The 18178-nt window shown below is 52.4% G+C and overlaps 1 protein-coding gene and 1 long non-coding RNA gene across 2 annotated transcripts; one reads left to right on the top strand and one right to left on the bottom strand.

Moving 5' to 3' along the window:
- Positions 1–113: 113 nt before the first annotated feature.
- Positions 114–1341, top strand: LOC122909414. The gene is made up of 3 exons (XR_006385134.1): positions 114–243; positions 371–468; positions 1155–1341. It is a non-coding gene; the product is annotated as an uncharacterized LOC122909414 (long non-coding RNA).
- A 2314-nt stretch (positions 1342–3655) lies between these two features.
- On the bottom strand, positions 3656–16535 carry MON1A (MON1 homolog A, secretory trafficking associated). Its single transcript, XM_044253538.1, has 6 exons — positions 16317–16535; positions 8052–8191; positions 6271–6756; positions 4906–5671; positions 4045–4192; positions 3656–3944 (listed from the first exon to the last, which is right to left on the bottom strand). Exons 2-6 carry the CDS (start codon positions 8176–8178, stop codon positions 3804–3806), a joined length of 1668 nt encoding a protein of 555 aa, XP_044109473.1. The 5' UTR covers positions 8179–8191; positions 16317–16535; the 3' UTR covers positions 3656–3803.
- Positions 16536–18178: the final 1643 nt, after the last annotated feature.

The following is an 18178-nucleotide window of genomic DNA, read 5'->3' as shown; positions in this document are numbered from 1 at the left end:
CTGCCACCCCCTCTGCGGCTCCAAGCCGAGGCTTAGAGCAAAGTAGGTCCCAGGGCGCTGGGCGGGGCGGGCGGGGCCAGAGTGTGGGGGCGGAGCTGTGGGCGGGGCCTGTCGAAGGCCTGGACTAGGCAGCCTCTCAGCCAAGCCGACTTTCCAGGCCCTCACAGCCCTGTCACCTACACTTCTCGGGCGTGTTTTTCTCAGTGACGTGTGGGTGGTGTGCGTGGAGTGGCCTGGAGAGAGGTAAGGAGACCTGAGCTGTCCCTTTCCCGCCCCCACCAAGACCGACTAGGCTGAAGTGAGGAGGGATCGGGGCTCAGCACCAGTGAGGGTTTGAGACCACCTGGCTTATTTCTTCCCCTGTCACCAGGAGCAACACACTCAGACTCTTCCTGAACAGGGCTTGAGCGCCCCTGAGAGGACAAGAATGTGTGGAAGACCAGAGGGGAGACATGGAACCACCCAGAGGTACTGCTACTCTCTGTGGCCAGGAGCCATTATTCTTGTGCGTGCCCTGGGATGTCAGTGATGGGATGGTGTCAGAGGAGAGAGTTGTACCCTACCTGCCCAAGGCGGTAGGAGTTATGAGTTGGGGCCTATCCTGTGGGCTGGACATCAGAGTCAGAGGAGAGCCGGCTTATGTGGAGGCCCAACCCTAGCTCTGGTACTTCCACTGCTGCCTCTGTAGGCAGAAGTTGCAGCATGGGGATAACAAAACTTAATGGTCACCTTCTTTGCTGACTGTGCTCCAGTGCTCCCTGATATGGGGGAAACATGGGCTTTGATAGGGGACCTCTAACCTGCATATGGTGGGCTTAGGCCGAGGTCCGAGGGATCTGTGAACTCTGGGTCTGAGGGCTTTGGAAGGTAAGAGGGGTAGGGAAGAGAGGAGCTTTCAGCCCAGCAGATTCATTCAGCCTGACTTTTGGAGCTGTATCTCCTGTACTCCCCCATCCAGACCATACTCCTTGTCCCACCTTCCAGGAGCAACTTTTTCCTTTCCTCCTCTTGAAAATTAGATGGCACCTCCTCCAGGAAGCCCTCCTGATCCTGGCAATGCCAGAACCATTTCGTGGGCCCCACAGATCCTGTGCTATACCCACCCCAGCACAGTTGACTCTGGATATCTGACTCCCCCTTTTCCTGATTCCTAGTGCTGGACTCCCCCCCCCCCCCAGCCGGAGGCTGGAGTTCAATGAGCACCTGGTGGAGAGAAGGAACAGCAGGAGTGGGCAGCCACACCCAGTGTTGGGAGGATTCCAAGCCTCGGGCAATGTAAAAGGCACTCCCTTCTCTAACCAGAATTGGCCCGGAAATGAATAAATACCCATAAAAAAATCATGGCACAGTTCCTGTGTTTCACAGTCAACATGCCTAAAGATAGTCATGCACAGCAAAACTGAAATGAAACATTCTCTGCTGGCGCTGAGACAGTTTCTTGGACCCCCATCCTGCCTCAGAACATTCGGAGGACTTCTGTGGGTTGGGAGAAGATTTCAGGGCCCTCCTTGATCACCCTAGCCACCTGTTTTAAGGTTTGGGGTACAGCAGTCAACAGTTAATCCTTTGCTGCCACCGTGTGGCCAAGATGTTGGCTGCCCCCAGGCCTGCATTCCTTCCTGGGCAACCCTCGTCCTTGACAGCAAGCATCCACAGTAGCGCCCCTTCCTCCTTCCTCAACTGCTCGCTGTGCAGGAGGGGGCAGGCAAACCATGCAGGGGAAGTCTGTGCTAGGTATGCGTGCTCCCCCAAGCTGAACTCATAAGGCCTGGCCCATATTTGGCTTAGACCTGTCCAACTGCCCTGGCATCTGTGACCTCGAAGGAGTGCCCTCTTTTCCCATTTTGGGCTCTCACACCCCTGTGAACACGACTCCCAAGAACTAGTGCTGGCCTTTTCCTCCAACCCGAAGAGATCATCTGAGTGTCAGCAGGGGAATCTTTCTCACCACGGTATGATCATATCATTCTGCAGCTTTAAAACACTCATGGCTCCCCATTGCCAGACTTTTGCCTGGAGTTCGAGAACCATAGGCCTTGAAAAGTCCTCCGACTTCACTGTCCACCAGTAATACCAGGTTCTTTACCAGGTCCTTCACTTTGCACATGCTGGTTCCTCCACTGGGAACACCTTCCCTGTGTGCCTGCTATCCCTTCCTTGATCCCCAGATAAACCCCACACTTCAGGGACCTCCTGTTGTGGGTACACACACTCATCTGTGACTACCCCTTCCCATACCCACCCAGGATAGATGCTGAACTGCAGAGGAGCTAAAAGCCCTACGAGGATCACAGCAGCCAACAGGGGTACCTAGGGGTGGATCACTGACCAGAAGAATGCCAACGGCAGTCATGGCATCACCCTAGCCCCAGAGGCAGTGGTTTGGTGCGCTGGCCAGGATCAAGGGGAGAAACAGAAGCAGGAACAGGCAGAAAAGAGACCCAGGGCACATGTGCAAGGTGAGCAGCACCACCAAACCTGTGGCTATTCCCCAAGGACTCTGGGGTCAGGGCAGGTGGCTTGCGGCCATACCCATTCTAATATGACCCAGGATGGGGCGAAGGGCAGAGACTGCGCTGCCATTTCCTGGGACAGTTGAACCACTGCAGTGTACCCTTGGCCCATGCTATCCACACAGTTTTTTCTCTGGCATGGGTTGGTTTTAGCACAGCTCTCAGAGACTGCATGAGGGGAATTCACTCTACTGTCTGAAGACCATATTCAGTGGACACTTTTCTCCCATAAACATTTCCTAGGTCTTTTGCTCCCCTAACCAATGAGATGGTTAAATTGTGGCAGAACTGGGAAAGCACTCCCTGCCTCCGCCCCCTGCTGCCAGCAGCAAGGAAGAAGCTTTCTGAGCTGTGCCTTGGGCTCTGCCCAGTGGTCTGGGATACAGTGAACAGGGCTGGGCCTTCACTGCTGAGCCTCCAGGGATGTTCACAGTGACACCCATGGGCTGGGTCACGCCAGAATACAGGGTGGCCAAAGAGGACCCAGTGTGCCCACTGGCATCTGCCCTTCCTAGGGCAGGGATCACCCCGCCCCAGCTGGGTCTTCTCCAGCTCACTCCTGGAGCCATGTACTGGCTGGAAGTACAGATGCAGAGATGGCTAGCCCTTCAAACTGGGACAATTTCCCCAGAGGCCTAGAGCTACGGTGAGGCCAAACTCTGAATGTGAGGTCTGTGCTGAACACTGGACCATCCCACCAAGACCCTCCCTAGTTGACCATCTGTTTCTTACTCAGTTCAGCTACTGCTGAACAACAGCAGCCTATTGAGCAGAGCCCCAGCTCCCAGGGTGTAGGACTGGTCCTTTGGGGGCACACCACTGGTATGTGCCTGGGGGCCCCCCAGGTATGAGAGGGGAGGCACCAAGGGCTCGACTGAGTGTTGGGGTGGGGCGTGGGTGCAAGGCCAGTGAGGTGCTAGAGAACTCTTCATGTGTGGCAAGACTTCAGCTGAAGGCAAAGAGCCCCAGCCCCAGTTTCGACGCGAAGGCCTGTGGCTTGAGGCTGTGCAAGGGAGCAAGGAGAGGGACTCAAATGTGCAGGTGTCTCTGTGCATGGGGGAGCACGGGCAGAGGCTAGGGAGGATTCAGTATCTGTATGAGAGTGAGAGTGGGTGAGTGAAGGGACCAGTGACAAGGCCCAATGAGTGTCTTCCCCAAAGCACTTTAATGCACGCACCAACCCACAGTCCCTGCCTGCTGCCTGGGCAAGAGAGGCTGACCCTGCATGGAGGCTCCCGTGGCTTCCGTGGCCCAGTGTGCCGAAGAGCACTGAACCCACACACGTTCCCATCAGTAGGTGAGGGGTGTGAGGATGAAGAGGCGGTCTTCTTCCTTGCGGATCCAGCGCATCAGCTTATGGATGGCACTGACGGCCGATGCCTTGGTGCCCAGGGGGCTGTAGCACATGTAGAGCTCAAAGGCACCTGTCACCTGGAGGAGGGGGCACAGGGTAGTCATCGAGGTTAGGTAGCCCTCAAGCCCCCTACCCAGGATTCCTGATGAAGCCCAGCCCAGCCCAGGGCCACCTTACCCAGGCCAGGAGGTTCTCATTGGGGCCTGTGTAGTAGATGGTCTTGAGTGGGCGGGAGGCATTGTGGGCTCGGCTGTGCAGGTACTGGTAGAGGCCCAGCAGCCGCTCCTGTTCCTCTTCACTGGTGTACGGGGCCTCAATCTCAGGGCTGGAGATGGGGGAGTAGGTTCACAAAGAAATCACTTCCAGTGCCTTCTCTGGAGACCCAGAAACAACTATTCCTAGCCAGGGGGACTCTGCCACGTGTCCTACCCTCCAAATGGTCTCCCAGGATAGAGCATTGCCTCCCTATCACAGAAGACTCTCCAGCCCAGGGCTGCGCCCACCCAGACTAGAGCCCTGCTCTTTCCCCTCCCCCAAGTTCATGGCATCTTTAGTGACCTTCCTTTAGAGAAGCCAATCTGAGTTTAGGTGTCCAAGACAGAGGGACAGGTCTGAACTGGAGGAAAAGTGAGCTGGGGACCCAAAAAGGGGTAATGGGAGAAGAGACATTGCCACATCCAGCCCCAGCCCCTCCGTTGGAGGAGGAGTTTTGTGTATCCGGGATGGGACTAAAATGATCCCTAAGGCAGACTTGCTCCAGGGCAGGGGATCCAGGAGACCTGGGTTCCAGCTTCCTTCCCTGGGTGTATTGGGCATTTCAGGGCTTTATGGGTAACAAAGCGGAGAAAGGTATGCCCACTAGGAGCAGAGGGATAGGGAGGCTGGGTCCCTGATGTAAGAGGGAAGCAGGCCCAACATGTCAGTCCATTCCCAGAGGGGCTGTCAGCTTCAGGAGGGCATCAGGGCTCAGGACCAATCCTTCTCCCCCAGCAACCCCACCCATCTCCCTCAAGCAATGTCCCCAAGGCCCTCCCTCACCTGGTAAAGAGTCCTGAGCTCTTTGACTTATAGAGGAAGTGACGCAGGTCGGGGATGCCCACTTGAGCAACGCTGTAGTAGGGCGTGCGCAGGGCCTCCCGCAGCGCCAGGTGGGCTCCCCGCTTCCGCAGGCGCTCCTGAAAGCGGCGGCGGCAGTCAGATACTGCAAAGAAGTCCTCCCGGTCGGTGGAGACGAGCAGCAGGCAGAGATCGGTGTCAGGCTCCAGGTAAGAGATGTGCGCGTGGAAGAAGCCGGCTGCATTAAACTTGGGCAGGCACACAGGCGTCCAGGCCTCGCCCTCACGGAAGGACGAGGAGGAACTTATGAGGTTGAAGAGCAGGTGCAGGTCGATGGGGTGCAGGAACTGGTCCTTGCGGCGCACTAGCGCCACCAGCTGGTTGCGCGCCAGCAGGATGGAGAAGACGAGGCTGCGGGCGCGCGCCTGCTGCAGGCTGGCACTCACCGCGTCGCGCACGGCTGCCGCCAGGGGCAGGCAGCGCGCCGCCCCCATGAGGAAGCTGGGGTCTCGCGCCATGAGCTGCAGCAGGTTGTCGGTGATGCGCTCCGAGCCCGACAGCAGGCGCCGCAGGTCGTAGTTCTGCTTCTGCTGGAAGATGTGGCTCAGTTGCGCGCCCGTAAGAAGGCTCAGGATCTGATAGTAGATGTAGAGCAGCTCCTGCGCCAGTTCCTGCGCCGACTGCCGCGTGCGCGCCACGGCCACCAGCACCAGTGGGCTCCGGCGCACGAATACTACCTTGTAGCCATCTGAAGGTGGAGGGAGGGGGGGTCAGCTTCTCCGGGAAGCCTTCCTGGATTGGCCTTGCCCAGCTCCCTCGGAGCCCTGGCTTCCTACACAGCTTGTCGCCTTCTACGTCCTCCCCACCCTCCCTAAGAGCGCTGTGCATAGTAGGGACTTAAGGATAATGGAGGTAAAACTGGCAGCCCGAGGACCCCTTTCCCTGAGGACTCCAGGTCTGTCCCTGCCACTTGGTTCACAGACTGGCACCAGCCAAAATGCTGTGAGCACTTTGGAAAAAACAGGCTTGTGTTAAATGGCAAGAGCTTTTAAATGGGTGCGGCTTGGGACCTGGGGCTTTTTGGTCACTTCCCCAGACTTCGGGTTCTCTCCAGGGGCGAAGCCCATGTCAGAGCCACCTTTGGCCCTCACAATAGCCCTATCAGGCAGTGAGCGTTGCTATCCGTGTTCAGGTGACAATATTGAAGCCCAGTGAGGCAGAGGGATGGCCCTTGGACCTCCTCACATAGTACATCCCAGCCCTCTCTAGTCCCTGGGGGTCTAAAACCTGCTATGAATTAACCCTGGCCGGGGGAGCCCTCCCTGCCCCCCTTTCCAGGTGGCTCACCTGCGTGGATAGAACGAATGGCATTCTTGTCTGCCTCCAGGAAGGACACCAGGGCCACCATGACACCCATGGTGCTGGAAAGTGCCTCCTCTGACCCATAGCGGGAGTACACGGGCTTCCCCGCCTCGCTCAGCACAAAGACGTGCTTCTGGTGCAGTCGCCATGCCTCAGCAGCCTCCTCCTCATCCCCCTCGCCTGCGCCCTCCCTGGGGGGTTCTGGGGCTGGCCGCCCAACTGCCCCAGAAGACTCTGGCCAGTCCTCAGAGCTTCCTGGCAGCATCTCCTCCTGCAGGTCTCGGGCCACACCCGTCAGCTGGGTGCTCAGCTCACTGAAGTCCTGGCTGATCTGGCGCATGTCTGCAGGCAGTGGTGGGGGACCCCCAGCACCCTCCTTAGGGCTGTCCCCAGAAGCTGCCCCATCCTCCGACTCCGTCAGGTCCTCGTAGGAACGGGCATGGACGAACATGGCACCCTCCTGCCCGGCACCTGCCGGCCAAAAGCACTGGTGCTTAGAGCGGTAGCCGCTGGCAGACCACCTTCCCAGCGAGTGAGGTGCCCAGTATGGCACTTTAGCCTTACTGCCTGTCCCAGCGAGACAAGTGGCTGTTCCCTGCTGCTACTGCCTGCCGTGAGTTATGCCTCCCTGCAACTGAGAGCCCACCAGTCTCCTCCCATCTCACTGGGAATAAGACCCCAACCGTTCCTGGCTGCGGGGGCGGCTGGTACCTGCCTGCTTCTCTCACTCTCACCTCCCGGTCCTTACCCATTCCACTCACACGGACCTTCATCCACCTGCTCTCTGGACACCTTCAACAAGCCCCTGCCCACCTCAGGGCTTCTGCACCTGCTGTTCCCTCTGCCTGGAAGGCACTCCCACCTCCTCATATGGCCGGCTCCTTGTCACACTTCAGCTCTCAGCGAACACCCTAGTTACCTCCTTACCCAAATTCCCACCCTCGGCACACTATCACATCTCCCTCCTTGATTTCTCTTGTGCTACTTGTCAGTTGTTATCCTTCTCCCAAGCTGCAGTGGGGCTCCTCCTGAGGGGCAGGAACCTGGCTGTTCACTGCTCTACACCTAGCCCCTTGCCCAGGGCCTGGAACACCTCCTGCATTCAGAGATTCTCTCCCTGTGAGAAGTCTCCCTGACCCTGCTCAGGCCACAGTTCCTAACCCACTCCAGTGCAATGGCCCTACTAGGCTGTGGCTCCCCTAAGGCAGGGACCATGCCAGTCCCCCTTTACTGATTTTTTTTTTGACATAATAATACAACAGATATATTTTGAGTATCTATGAGGAGTTTGGTACTGTAGTAGGTATTGGGGGTACAACCACTCTGTGCTCAAAGAGCTCACAATCTTGGGAATGAGAGACGTGCAATATGTACATAAACATATAAAATTACAAAATAATGAGTATCCTGTATAGAGCATGGTCAGAGCAGGCAGGCCTGACTCGTGAGGAGGTGACATTTAAGCTGAGAGCTGAGGGAGGGAGAAGGAGCCAGGAAGGTACACTGTAGACCCAGGGAACAGGAGGAGGACCTGTGCTAGCAGCCAGACAGCACAGGGTGAGGAGCCCAGCATTATGTGGAGAGGAAGGCCAGACACAGCTGGACGGAGCCTGGCTCCCTACAGTATCCCTAGCACCTGACCAATAGCCCAGGAGTGACTGAACAAACACATGAATGAGTGGGAGTGAAAGCCTGGTTGGGAATCCCAGTGGCCCTGGAGGCTGCTCTTGAGGTTAGCTTCCGGGAGCTGCACACCCTGCCCATACCTGGCTCCATTCCCTGAGCCAGTCCTGGTGTGGGGCTCTCAGCTCTCTCCATATTCTGCCCATCAGAAGGAGCCAATGTGCCATCAGGGCATCCGCTGCTTCTCTTCCTCTGCATGTCAGCAGCCATCCCTTGGGCTCGCCTGTGGGGCAAACAAAGGTGTCATGGAGGGGAAGGGGGAAGGTGCTGTTGGCAGGGGTCACTGGCATAATTAATAGTGGTAAGTAGAGGAAAGCATCCCTCACTAGGACCCAACAAGCTCAAACCTCTGCGGAACGGGTTCTGAGTAGTCCCCTCTAGAAAATGAAGCTATGTTGTTCTTTTTCTAAATAGAAAAGAAAGAATTCATTGTACCTACTCATTGTAGAAAACTTGGAAAATACAACAAGGTCTGAAGAAAGAAATGTCATCATTCTCCCACCTTTCAGGATCTTTCACTGTTTGCATTCTGGTGTATTTCCTCCCAGTTTTTTTAAATGTACATAAAAGGTAAATTTTTTTTTTTTTTTTTTTTTTTTTTTACAAACTGGTAACAGCAGCTAACATTTATTGAGTGCCACAGCAGCATGCTGAGAAGGTCACTGGACAGTTATCCACACCTAATCACTCTGCCCTGGGGCAGGTGCTCCTGTCTCAAGCTAGCTTTATAGTTCAAGGACCGAGGCTGGGAGAGTTTAGATGCCTTGCCTGATGTCACAACAGGGAGGAAGCTGGGAGCTGGGAATTGAAACAATTCCGTATCCTGCTATCTTTCAGTGCACATCCTACCACGAACATTTCCCCATTCAAAACTAGATTGACCAATACTGCTTTCTGGATATTTCGGCATTTGCAAAGAAAGAGCAAACAGGCTTGTCTTCGAGCTGGCTTTTTTTCTGAATGCACTGTTGTACTTTCTGAATTTGGCACCGGGGCTCACCTTACCAATTACAAACAACTAGAGACATGATGGTTCTCAGTGCCAGTCTGATGGCCAGGACAGACTCAGCTTGATCTCCCAGTTCTGCTAGCCTTTGGGCCAGGTGGAGGTGGCTAGGAGTGGATCGCAGGGATAACAAAGTTGGATGGCTCACTTGGAGTCACCCCTTGGGTCCCTGAATGGCAAGCTGAAAGGCCTTCACTTGGCAGGCAATATACATTCCCAGGGGAGGGGCTCTATCTGAGGCACACACCCTTCCATTAAGAGAAATCTGGCTGGGTAAGCTAGAAGGGCAGCAAAGACCAGCATGAGCCCCACAGAGAGGTCATGCATCCCCCATCCCACCAGAGCTCTTATCAGGGAACTCCTGTATGTACACAAAGAACTGACTTTCAAGCTCCTTTTTTTGCGGGGGGGGGGTCATCTTTGTTGGAAGCAATGGAATCCTTTTTTCAAATGAGCCTTTTGTAGAAGTTCAATGTGCAAAACAGACAGGGCAGCCCAGTGGCCACTCCTGCACTGAACCCGGAGCACTGCAGAACAAGGGAAGGCTGGGCACCACCGCTGGCCCACAGCATCACCCCACACAGAGTTGGAGCAAAGAAACTTCATTCAGGAGAAACACCTTTGGGGATTGTCTAGGCCACTAATCCTGTCTATCAGGACAATCAAGAGTGATGGTTCCCGGGGCGCCTGGGTGGCTCAGTGGGTTAAGCCGCTGCCTTCAGCTCAGGTCATGATCTCAGGGTCCTGGGATCGAGTCCCGCATCGGGCTTTCTGCTCAGCAGGGAGCCTGCTTCCCTCTATCTCTCTCTCTCTGCCTGCCTCTCTGTCTACTTGTGATCTCTCTCTGTCAAATAAATAAATAAAATCTTTTAAAAAAAAAAAAAAAAAGAGTGATGGTTCCCAGCATGAGTCAGAGCCCAGAGGGCCACCCTGTGCCACCTCATCTGACAAAGGGCCAGAATAACTAAGAGGCTACTTGCCCTCAACAGCAACCTATTCAAAAAGGTTTGCTCAGGGGCGTCTGTGTGGCTCAATGCGTTAAGGCCTCTCTGCCTTAGGCTCAGGTCGTAATCCCAGGGTCCTGGGATCGAGCCCCGCATTGGGCTCTCTGCTCAGGGGGGAGCCTGCTTCCTACTCTTCTCTCTCTCTCTGCCTGCCTCTCTGCCTACTTGTGATCTCTGTCTGTCAAATAAATAAATAAAATCTTAAAAAAAAAAAAAAAAAGGAAAGAAAGGTCTGCTCAGAGGCAGAGATGGAGAGCAACAGAAAATTCCCAACCAGGCAAAAATAGCCACTGTAACATCGCAGAGCCCAGCTTAGTGTGGGTGCTAAGTAAGGAGGGCACGCCTAGGTCTCCCGCAAGAAGACAGAGGCCACATGAGAAACCTGGAGACCATTCTTTCACAAGCTACCCTAAAAGCCACTGCTACATGAAGAGAGAGTGACCCCAGAGAGGTGCGTCTGTCCGAGTCCAGGCAGAGGGCAAGCTGCTACTGACAGCCCCAGGGTTGTGGCCAGGGCTTCTGGACCTGGCTCCCTGGATGGAAACCTGGATTGCTGTGTGCTTCCTTCCACGGAGAAGATCCAGAACCATTGCTTTAAACTAGCACATTTCTGTGTCACTTTCCCACTCCACTAGACAAGAAGTTCACACCCTCTCTCTTCTCAAACTTCCCTCACCTGCTTCTCCCAGGCTCACTCAGCACTCTCCGTGATACCGCTGAGGAAACAGAAGTCAGCAATAGAGAACGTCCAAGATTCCCACCACCCCCTCGCCTCACCTGCCAGATGCTGCCTTCCTCCTCCTCACTGAAGATGATCTGTCCATGCCCCACTGGGGACAAACTCCCCCACTCCAGTTCCTCTTGCCGTGCAAACACAAGCACTTGGCTTCAGCTGCTGTCCCTCTCTCCCAAATCATTGGTTTCCCCTTCTCCCCTATCTATCGCCAATATGCTGACGCTTCGTCCACTTTCAAAACACCTTCCCTGGGGTGTGTTCACTCCATTATAATTCACTGAGCTGTACTTACGATTTGTGAACTTTATGTCTGCCTCATTTCAATTAAAAATTAAACCAAATCTCCCTGTAGGTTCCACCCCCTTTTTTCTTTTTCTTTTCTTTTTTTTTTTTTTTTTTGCTGCCCTTTATAAAACAAACCAACCTCAAAATAGTAAATAGTACTTGGAGTTTAATTAGTCAGGTGGGCTAGGTTATGCTGTGTAACCAATGAATGCCAAAATGGCAGAGGCTTTACACATTAAGGCTTATTTTTCGTTCACACAAAAATCTACCATGAGTGTGGTAGTAATTCAGCTCCCTTCCAAGCAGTGATTCAGGAATCCAAGTTACTTCTGTCTCATAGTTCTGCCATTGCAATACATCCCTTTCCCATATCACTGGGCAGTGGAAGACAGGGTTGGAACACTTCAAAACCCAGATGAGCCAGAACTAGTCGTGCAGCCAGAGGGACAGGGAGATGTGGATTTCTGGTAATCCACATAATGCCACAGCCTCTCCACTTCTCCCACTCACTCTTGAAGCCATTCCAACTAGACTTGTGCCTCCATTACTCTAGTAACACTGCTCCCATCAAGGTTACCAGTTGACCTCAGGATCATCTCACTTCACTCAGTAGCAGCAATGGATACTCTTGATCAGTTCCTCTCTTCTGAAACTTTTTTTTTCTTCTTGGCTTCTGGTGTACCACTCTATTTCCTTGGTTCTTCTCCTACCTCATGGACCATTTCTTCTAACTCCTTTTTGCAGTTCTTCTTACAGTTAGGGGACCCAGATTTCAGTCCTTAGAGCCCTTCCCTGTCCTCATTCAATCTACTGGTGATCTTATTCAGTGTCATGGTTTTAAATTCCACTGATACATTAATGATTCCAGTTTTTATTTCCAGCACCAATCTCTCTTCCAACTTCTAAAGGCACACTTTTTTTTTTTTTTTAAAGATTTCATCCATTTATTTGACAGAGAGATCACAAGTAGGCAGAGAGGCAGGCAGAGAGACAGGGAGAAGTAGGCTCCCTGCTGAGCAGAGAGCCCCATGCAGAGCTCCATCTCAGGACCCTGAAATCATGACCTGAGCCGAAGGCAGAGCCTTAACCCACTGAGCCACCCAGGTGCCCCGAGGCACACACAAATTTAACTGTCTACTTGATGTTTGCCCTTGGATGTCTTACTGAACTCCTGATCATCCTCTTAAGATCTTATTCCTTCCAAAGTTTTCTCCAACTCAGTGAAAGATGTCATCCTTTCCGTTATTCAGCAAAAGATCTTGGAGTCATCTCTTTTCCTCACACCTCATATACCAAACCATTAGCAAATCCTGTCACCTGCACTTCAGAATACAGGTGCACCCAGCAAAATGTCTCTCTCATTAATATTTTCCCCTTAGAATTCCTTTTAGTTTTTAATACCCAGCTGTGGTAGCCAGCCCTCATGATGGCCCCCAGTGATCCTCAACTCCTGCCACTCATGCCTTTGTGTACTCTCCTCCCACACCGAGCAGGACTGATCTATGGAACCAAAAGGATAATATGGAAATGACGACGTGTGGTTTCTGAGGCTAGGTCATAAAGGATATTATGGCTGCTGCCTTTCTGTCTTGGCTCACTTTCTTCAGGTAAAGTCACTAGCCATGTTGCGAGGACACTTGAGCAGCCCTACGAAGAGAAACTCATGGCAAGAAACTGAAACCTGCAAACAACCAGGATCAAATGTGCCAGTCACATGAGTGAGCAATCCTGGAAGCAAATCATCTAGCCCCAGTGAGGCCTTCAGATGACTGCAACGTCATGAGAGAACCAGAGCCCAAACCATCGAGCTAAGCTGCACCCAAATTCCTCTCAAATCCCCGCAGCAATTGCATGAGATAATAAATATGAATTGTTGGATTAAGCTGCTAAGTTTTTGGGGTAATTTGTTATACAGAAAAAGATAACTAATACAATAACCCTATATTGATTCAGCTTATGTTTATATAAAAAAATGCATTTTTATATCATCAGAACTTGATCCATATTTAATCAAAGTAATATGCATAAAGCCTCAAATTATATTCCAAATCAGATAGGAAGTCACTGAGTGGCAACAAAAGGGGCTTACTTGCATAGTGGCTGTTGCAGGAACTGAAAGAGGCCGTGATCAGGAAATGCTTTAAGCGTTTCATATCCTAACACTATACCTTACTGGGCATATATTGGGTATATATTTTTCCTGTGATTTAGTACCATTTTAGAAAATTAGGGATTTATGTGCTATGGTGAGTGCTGTGATCCACAGACCTGTACCCCTGGCGCTATTAATACATTATATGTTAATAAAAAATTAAAAATTAAAAAAAAAGAAAATTAAAAAAAAAAAAAGAAAATTAGGGATTTGGGTTTGATGAGGGAAGCATTATACTCTTCCCCATTTAAAATAATGAGAAACATGGGGCACCTGGGTGGCTCAGTGGGTTAAAGCCTCTGCCTTTGGCTCGGGTCATGAGGTCCTGGGATCGAGCCCCACTCTAGGACTCTCTGCTCCGCAGGGAGCCTGCTTCCCTTCCTCTCTCTCTGCCTGCCTCTCTGCCTACTTGTGATCTCTGTCAAATGAATGGATAAAATCTTTTAAAAAATAAATAAATAAAATAATGGGAAACAGACACTAAGTTAGGGATTCCAGATATAATGTCCAACTTTCGTAGATTACTGATGCTAAATGGGAAATGCCCGTATCCTGAATCTGACCACTGCTCATCACTGCCACCACTACCACACTGGTCCAGGCTATCATTCTCTCTCCAGGAGTGTCGCAACCAGTCTCCCCACTTCTGCCTTTGTCCCTGCACAGTCTGTCCCTTGCACAGCACTCAGAGTGATCCTCTTGAAATCAAAAGAAGTCAGGTCGTGTAATTCCTCTGCTCACAAAGCCAGTTTCCTCACAGTGGTGCACAAGGCCCTACTCTATCTACCCCCCCCCAATACTTCTTTAACTTCATCTTATCCCTTCCCCCACTCGCTCTACTTCAGCCCAGCCACACTAATCTCATGGATTTCCTTCAGGATAATGTAAATGTAAATCCTGGGCACTTCTTCACTTCAGAACTTTGGCCTTGTTGAGCTTTCTGCCTGGACCACATCTCCCTGCCTCTGGCCTCCACCTTACCTATTCCACTGTTTGGGCTAGATATTGACATGACCCACTCTCTCACTTCCTTCAGGTTGTTGTCAAGTGTCACCTTCCAGAGAGGCCTTCCTCCTACAATAGCCCTGATTCTCACTCCTCTTGCCCTGCTTCATTCTTCTACATTGAAGGTCACCCTGTGACCTGCCACAAAGTTCAGTATGTTAGCTCCATGCACAGGAGGAGTTTAATCAACAATTTCCAGATAAGTAACTTCGGGAGGGAAAAGGTGAAAGATCCTCAAAGAAACACCTGGTTATAATGCAGTCTCAGACCCCTGCCTGCGGAGAAGACTTGTGTTGGGTAGTACTCAAGTGCTCAAGAAGAATATTCCTGGATAAACCTGGTTTGGTTTTATAAGTCCTTAGTTTTCTTATCTATAAAATGGGGATAACGATAGTACTGATTCACTGGGTCGTGGGAGGATTAAATGAGATAATCCATATAATTTGGTTACCTGGCACAGACTAGGGACTTGTACACTCACACCACGATTATTTTTACTCAGCATTCAGACCATATGTAGCTGCACTTACACACAGATCCAGTGGTTTCTGCTCCATAAATCAGTCCTTTGAGAGCTGGCTCACCCTGAGCCAGGACCTGAGTGAACTGGCCTGGGAAAACATGATTCTGACCTCATGAAGCCAGGTAGGCTCTGGCCTGAAGTGAGCCCCTGTGACATCCAGCCAAAGAGATGTCTGTGGACCTAGGACTGGGAGTTCCTCCAGGCTTACTGGCTCTTTATTGGGACTGACATTGTAGAAACAGACCATTGGTTTTTGGCTGCTCCTGGGAGACTCTCCCAAGTAGAACTCTTTGGTATGCCACATGCCCCTGCTCTGTGCCTTGCACCTTTGGGTCAAAGACCCAAACAAGGTCTACAGCAACTTACCCAATGTCCTGGGGGCCCACTACCCACTGATCCCTTGAGGGCTTCAGGTGACTGAGCCCTATATGACTGAGTAGTACCTAGCATGGTACATGCATGGAGTGAGGACAGGGTCAGCTGGCTGGGGCTAGCAGTGGCTTTCCTTTATAATAGTTCCCCTGCTACCTGAAATCATGTAGCACCTCCGCATCTCCAAGGCCAGTCTGGGGATCCAGCCAGAAGTCTTGATGAAGCAAACAGTTCTCTGGACACTTACGCTGGAAACTAGGCAGGGAGGGTGAGTGACTCACAGCAAACTCCACCCCAGGTCCCACAGGAGCCATGACCTGCATGACTGAAGCTCCTGGGAGGCTGGGCCTGAAGCCGTTAAGCAAGAGCGGTCTTTTGGAACCAGTCCCATATGTATCCTTGAGGCCCCTTCTCAGGCAGCCTCTCTAGGAGTCCCAAGAGCATGCTACTTTCCCTAGAAGTGCTCTTCTGTGCCTACAAGCAAAGTCATCAAACAGGCCAGCTCCATCAGCCCTTCTGGTGTGCTTGCCCTGGAGCAGGTGGAGCCTTCGAGAGCCCCTCCCTACTCACTGCCTACCACTGTTGCTCCCTCTTCCTGCTTAGATAGTGTTCTGTTCTCCTTGACCCCTTTGGGAGTGGACTCCAGATGGGAGGGTGGTGCCAGGATGCATGGATGCATGGCAGACAGGGCCCTGGTGAGGCTGTGCTGTAGCTGTTTCAGCAGGATGCCTACTCCATGCTGAGAGCATGGCCTGGTACTTGTCACTGCTGGTGGCCACTCCCCTCTCTGACAAAGGCTGCTGCTCACCCTCCCCCAGCAAACTGGAACCCAGAAAGGGTTGCTGTCCCAGCACAAAGGGCAGATGTATTATCTGAGCCAGGGCACCGTTGAGGGCAAAGTCCAAAGCCTCAGGACACTTCCAGGAGCTTCCCCGCTCACCCCACAGTCACCTCTACCGATCTTCGAGAGGACTTTACAGGGTGGGGGTGAGGAGATGCGAGTGCCTTGGGGGGTGGGTCCTACCCAGCTACTGGTCCCTTCAGGACTTTGCCCTCCCAGCCAAAGGAAGGATTCTGGTCCTCGCCTTTTGTATTCTCCACCTGGGGGCCAACCGGCTAAGGCACCCCAAAGAGACCAAGACCTCCTACCGCAAATGGCAGCATAGGCAGCAGGGGCGCCCTCTCTTCAAGCCCCTCGCTCCAAGGATGACAGGTCTCCAGTCTCTCAGTACCCCCAGGCCACGTGGGTTGGCAGTCGTACTCACCTGTTTCTCCGGGGGGCCCTGGACGCACAGAGATTGCCGGTCACTGCACTCTGCCAGACCCCCGGGAGAGCACGGGTGCCCGGCCGGACCTGGACTGAGGGCGCAGGTTCGCGGGGCCACGGCCCCCTACAGACGCAGACATGGCCACTGCGTGGGCCACCGCCCCCTCCCACCACCCCTCTCCCGGCCGCCGGCCCAGGAAGACAGCCCTCGCCGGCCTCTCGTGGCGGAGGCCAGGCTCCAGCCGCTCGACCCAGCCCTGCCCGCCCCGTGGTGCATTGTGGGAAATGTAGTCCGCAGCTCGCGGCCGCCTGCGGCACTCTGGGGAGGGGCGGGGCGCGCAACCTTGGCAAAGTCGGGGGGGCGGGGCCTGACCCGGGTCAGGATTGGCCTTATCCGGCACGGTCTTCTCCTGAGCTTTGGCCTGGCCCAAGCGCCTCCCCGGAACCCAAAGGGCAGTGTAAGCCGGAGGCCCAGACACCCTGGCCCCTCGCCCAGACTCCCGGGCTCCTCCGCCCCGGCCAACTAGAGGATTATTTTAAGGGGGAGGAAGAGACGTTGGGGTTGTTTCCTTGATTGACTGTGGAAGAGCACTACAAGATTAGGGGCTGGATAAATGTCATTAGTGGGTCCACTATACAGGTTGTAAAGGATGTTGGCACACCAATTGTTGCTAAAGACATCCTCTTAGCCACATTTTTTTTTTTAAAGATTTTAAAAATTTATTTATTTGACAGAGAGAGAGATCACAAATAGGCAGAGAGACAGGCAGAGGGAGAAGCAGGTTCTCTGCTTAGCAGAGAGCCCGATGGGGGCTGGATCCCAGGACCCTGAGGTCATGACCTGAGCGGAAGGCAGATACTTAACCCACTGAGTCACCCAGGTGACTTAGCCACGTTTTAATGTGTCAGTATGAGGCTCTAAAACAGTTCTCAGCTTTGACTGCACATAGAATTACCCAAGGAAATTTTAAAAATCACTAATGCCTAGAGATTTTGATCATTTCTAGAGATTTTGATTTAATTGAACCCGGATAGGACTCAGGCATTGGTATCTAAAAGCTTCCCAGGTGATGTGCCAGGGCAAGGAATAATTGTTATGGGCATTTGTAATTTCCTAGACACAAAGCAATACAAACAACAGGAAAACATAAAGCTTTCCCAAATAATCTTATTTTTTGAAGTACAGTTTAAAGAAGTAAAATTAGAGATTAACAAAAATACTGCTCATGTTTTCTCTGAAGCAATGAAATCACTTTATAGCCTTCTGGTTAATTCCCTCAACAATTCTAGGATGAAAGAAAAAGCCTGAAATCACTCCTTTAATTCTCCCTGCTGCTTCAAGCACCTCAGGGCAGTGCCCTGTCTCCATCTCAGCCCTACACTGGAATTGGGAAAGCTCTGTGCCTCAGCTTCTCTCATGGTCTCAGATGGCTGCCACTTGTAGCCTACCTCCACGATGCCGGTCTGTGACTGAAATGATGACAAAACTGTGGCCTTTTACTGGAGATGACTTTGCACAGGGCTGAGACCCTTGCACAATTTTTTTTTTTAAAGATCTATTTATTTGAGGGTCCCTAGATAGCACAGTCAGTTAAGGATCTAGCTTCGGCTCAGGTCATGATCCCAAGATCCTGGGATAGAGTCCTGCATCAGGCTCCCTGTCTGCTTCTTCCTCTATCTCTGCCCCTCCCCACTGCTCATGTGCTCTCTCTCTCTCAATCAAGTAAATAAATAAAATCTTTTTAAAAAAATCTATTGGGGCACCTGGGTGGCTCAGCGGGTTAAGCCTCTGCCTTCGTCTCAGGTTTCGGGGTCCTGGGATCGAGCCACACATCGGGCTCTCTGCTCGGTGGGGAACCT

This window comes from Neovison vison, chromosome 6 (assembly GCF_020171115.1).
Source record: "Neovison vison isolate M4711 chromosome 6, ASM_NN_V1, whole genome shotgun sequence".
Taxonomy (NCBI): Eukaryota; Metazoa; Chordata; class Mammalia; order Carnivora; family Mustelidae; genus Neogale; species Neogale vison.
The sequence above is the reverse complement of the archived record's forward strand: the minus strand, read 5'-3'. Positions and strand labels throughout refer to the sequence as shown.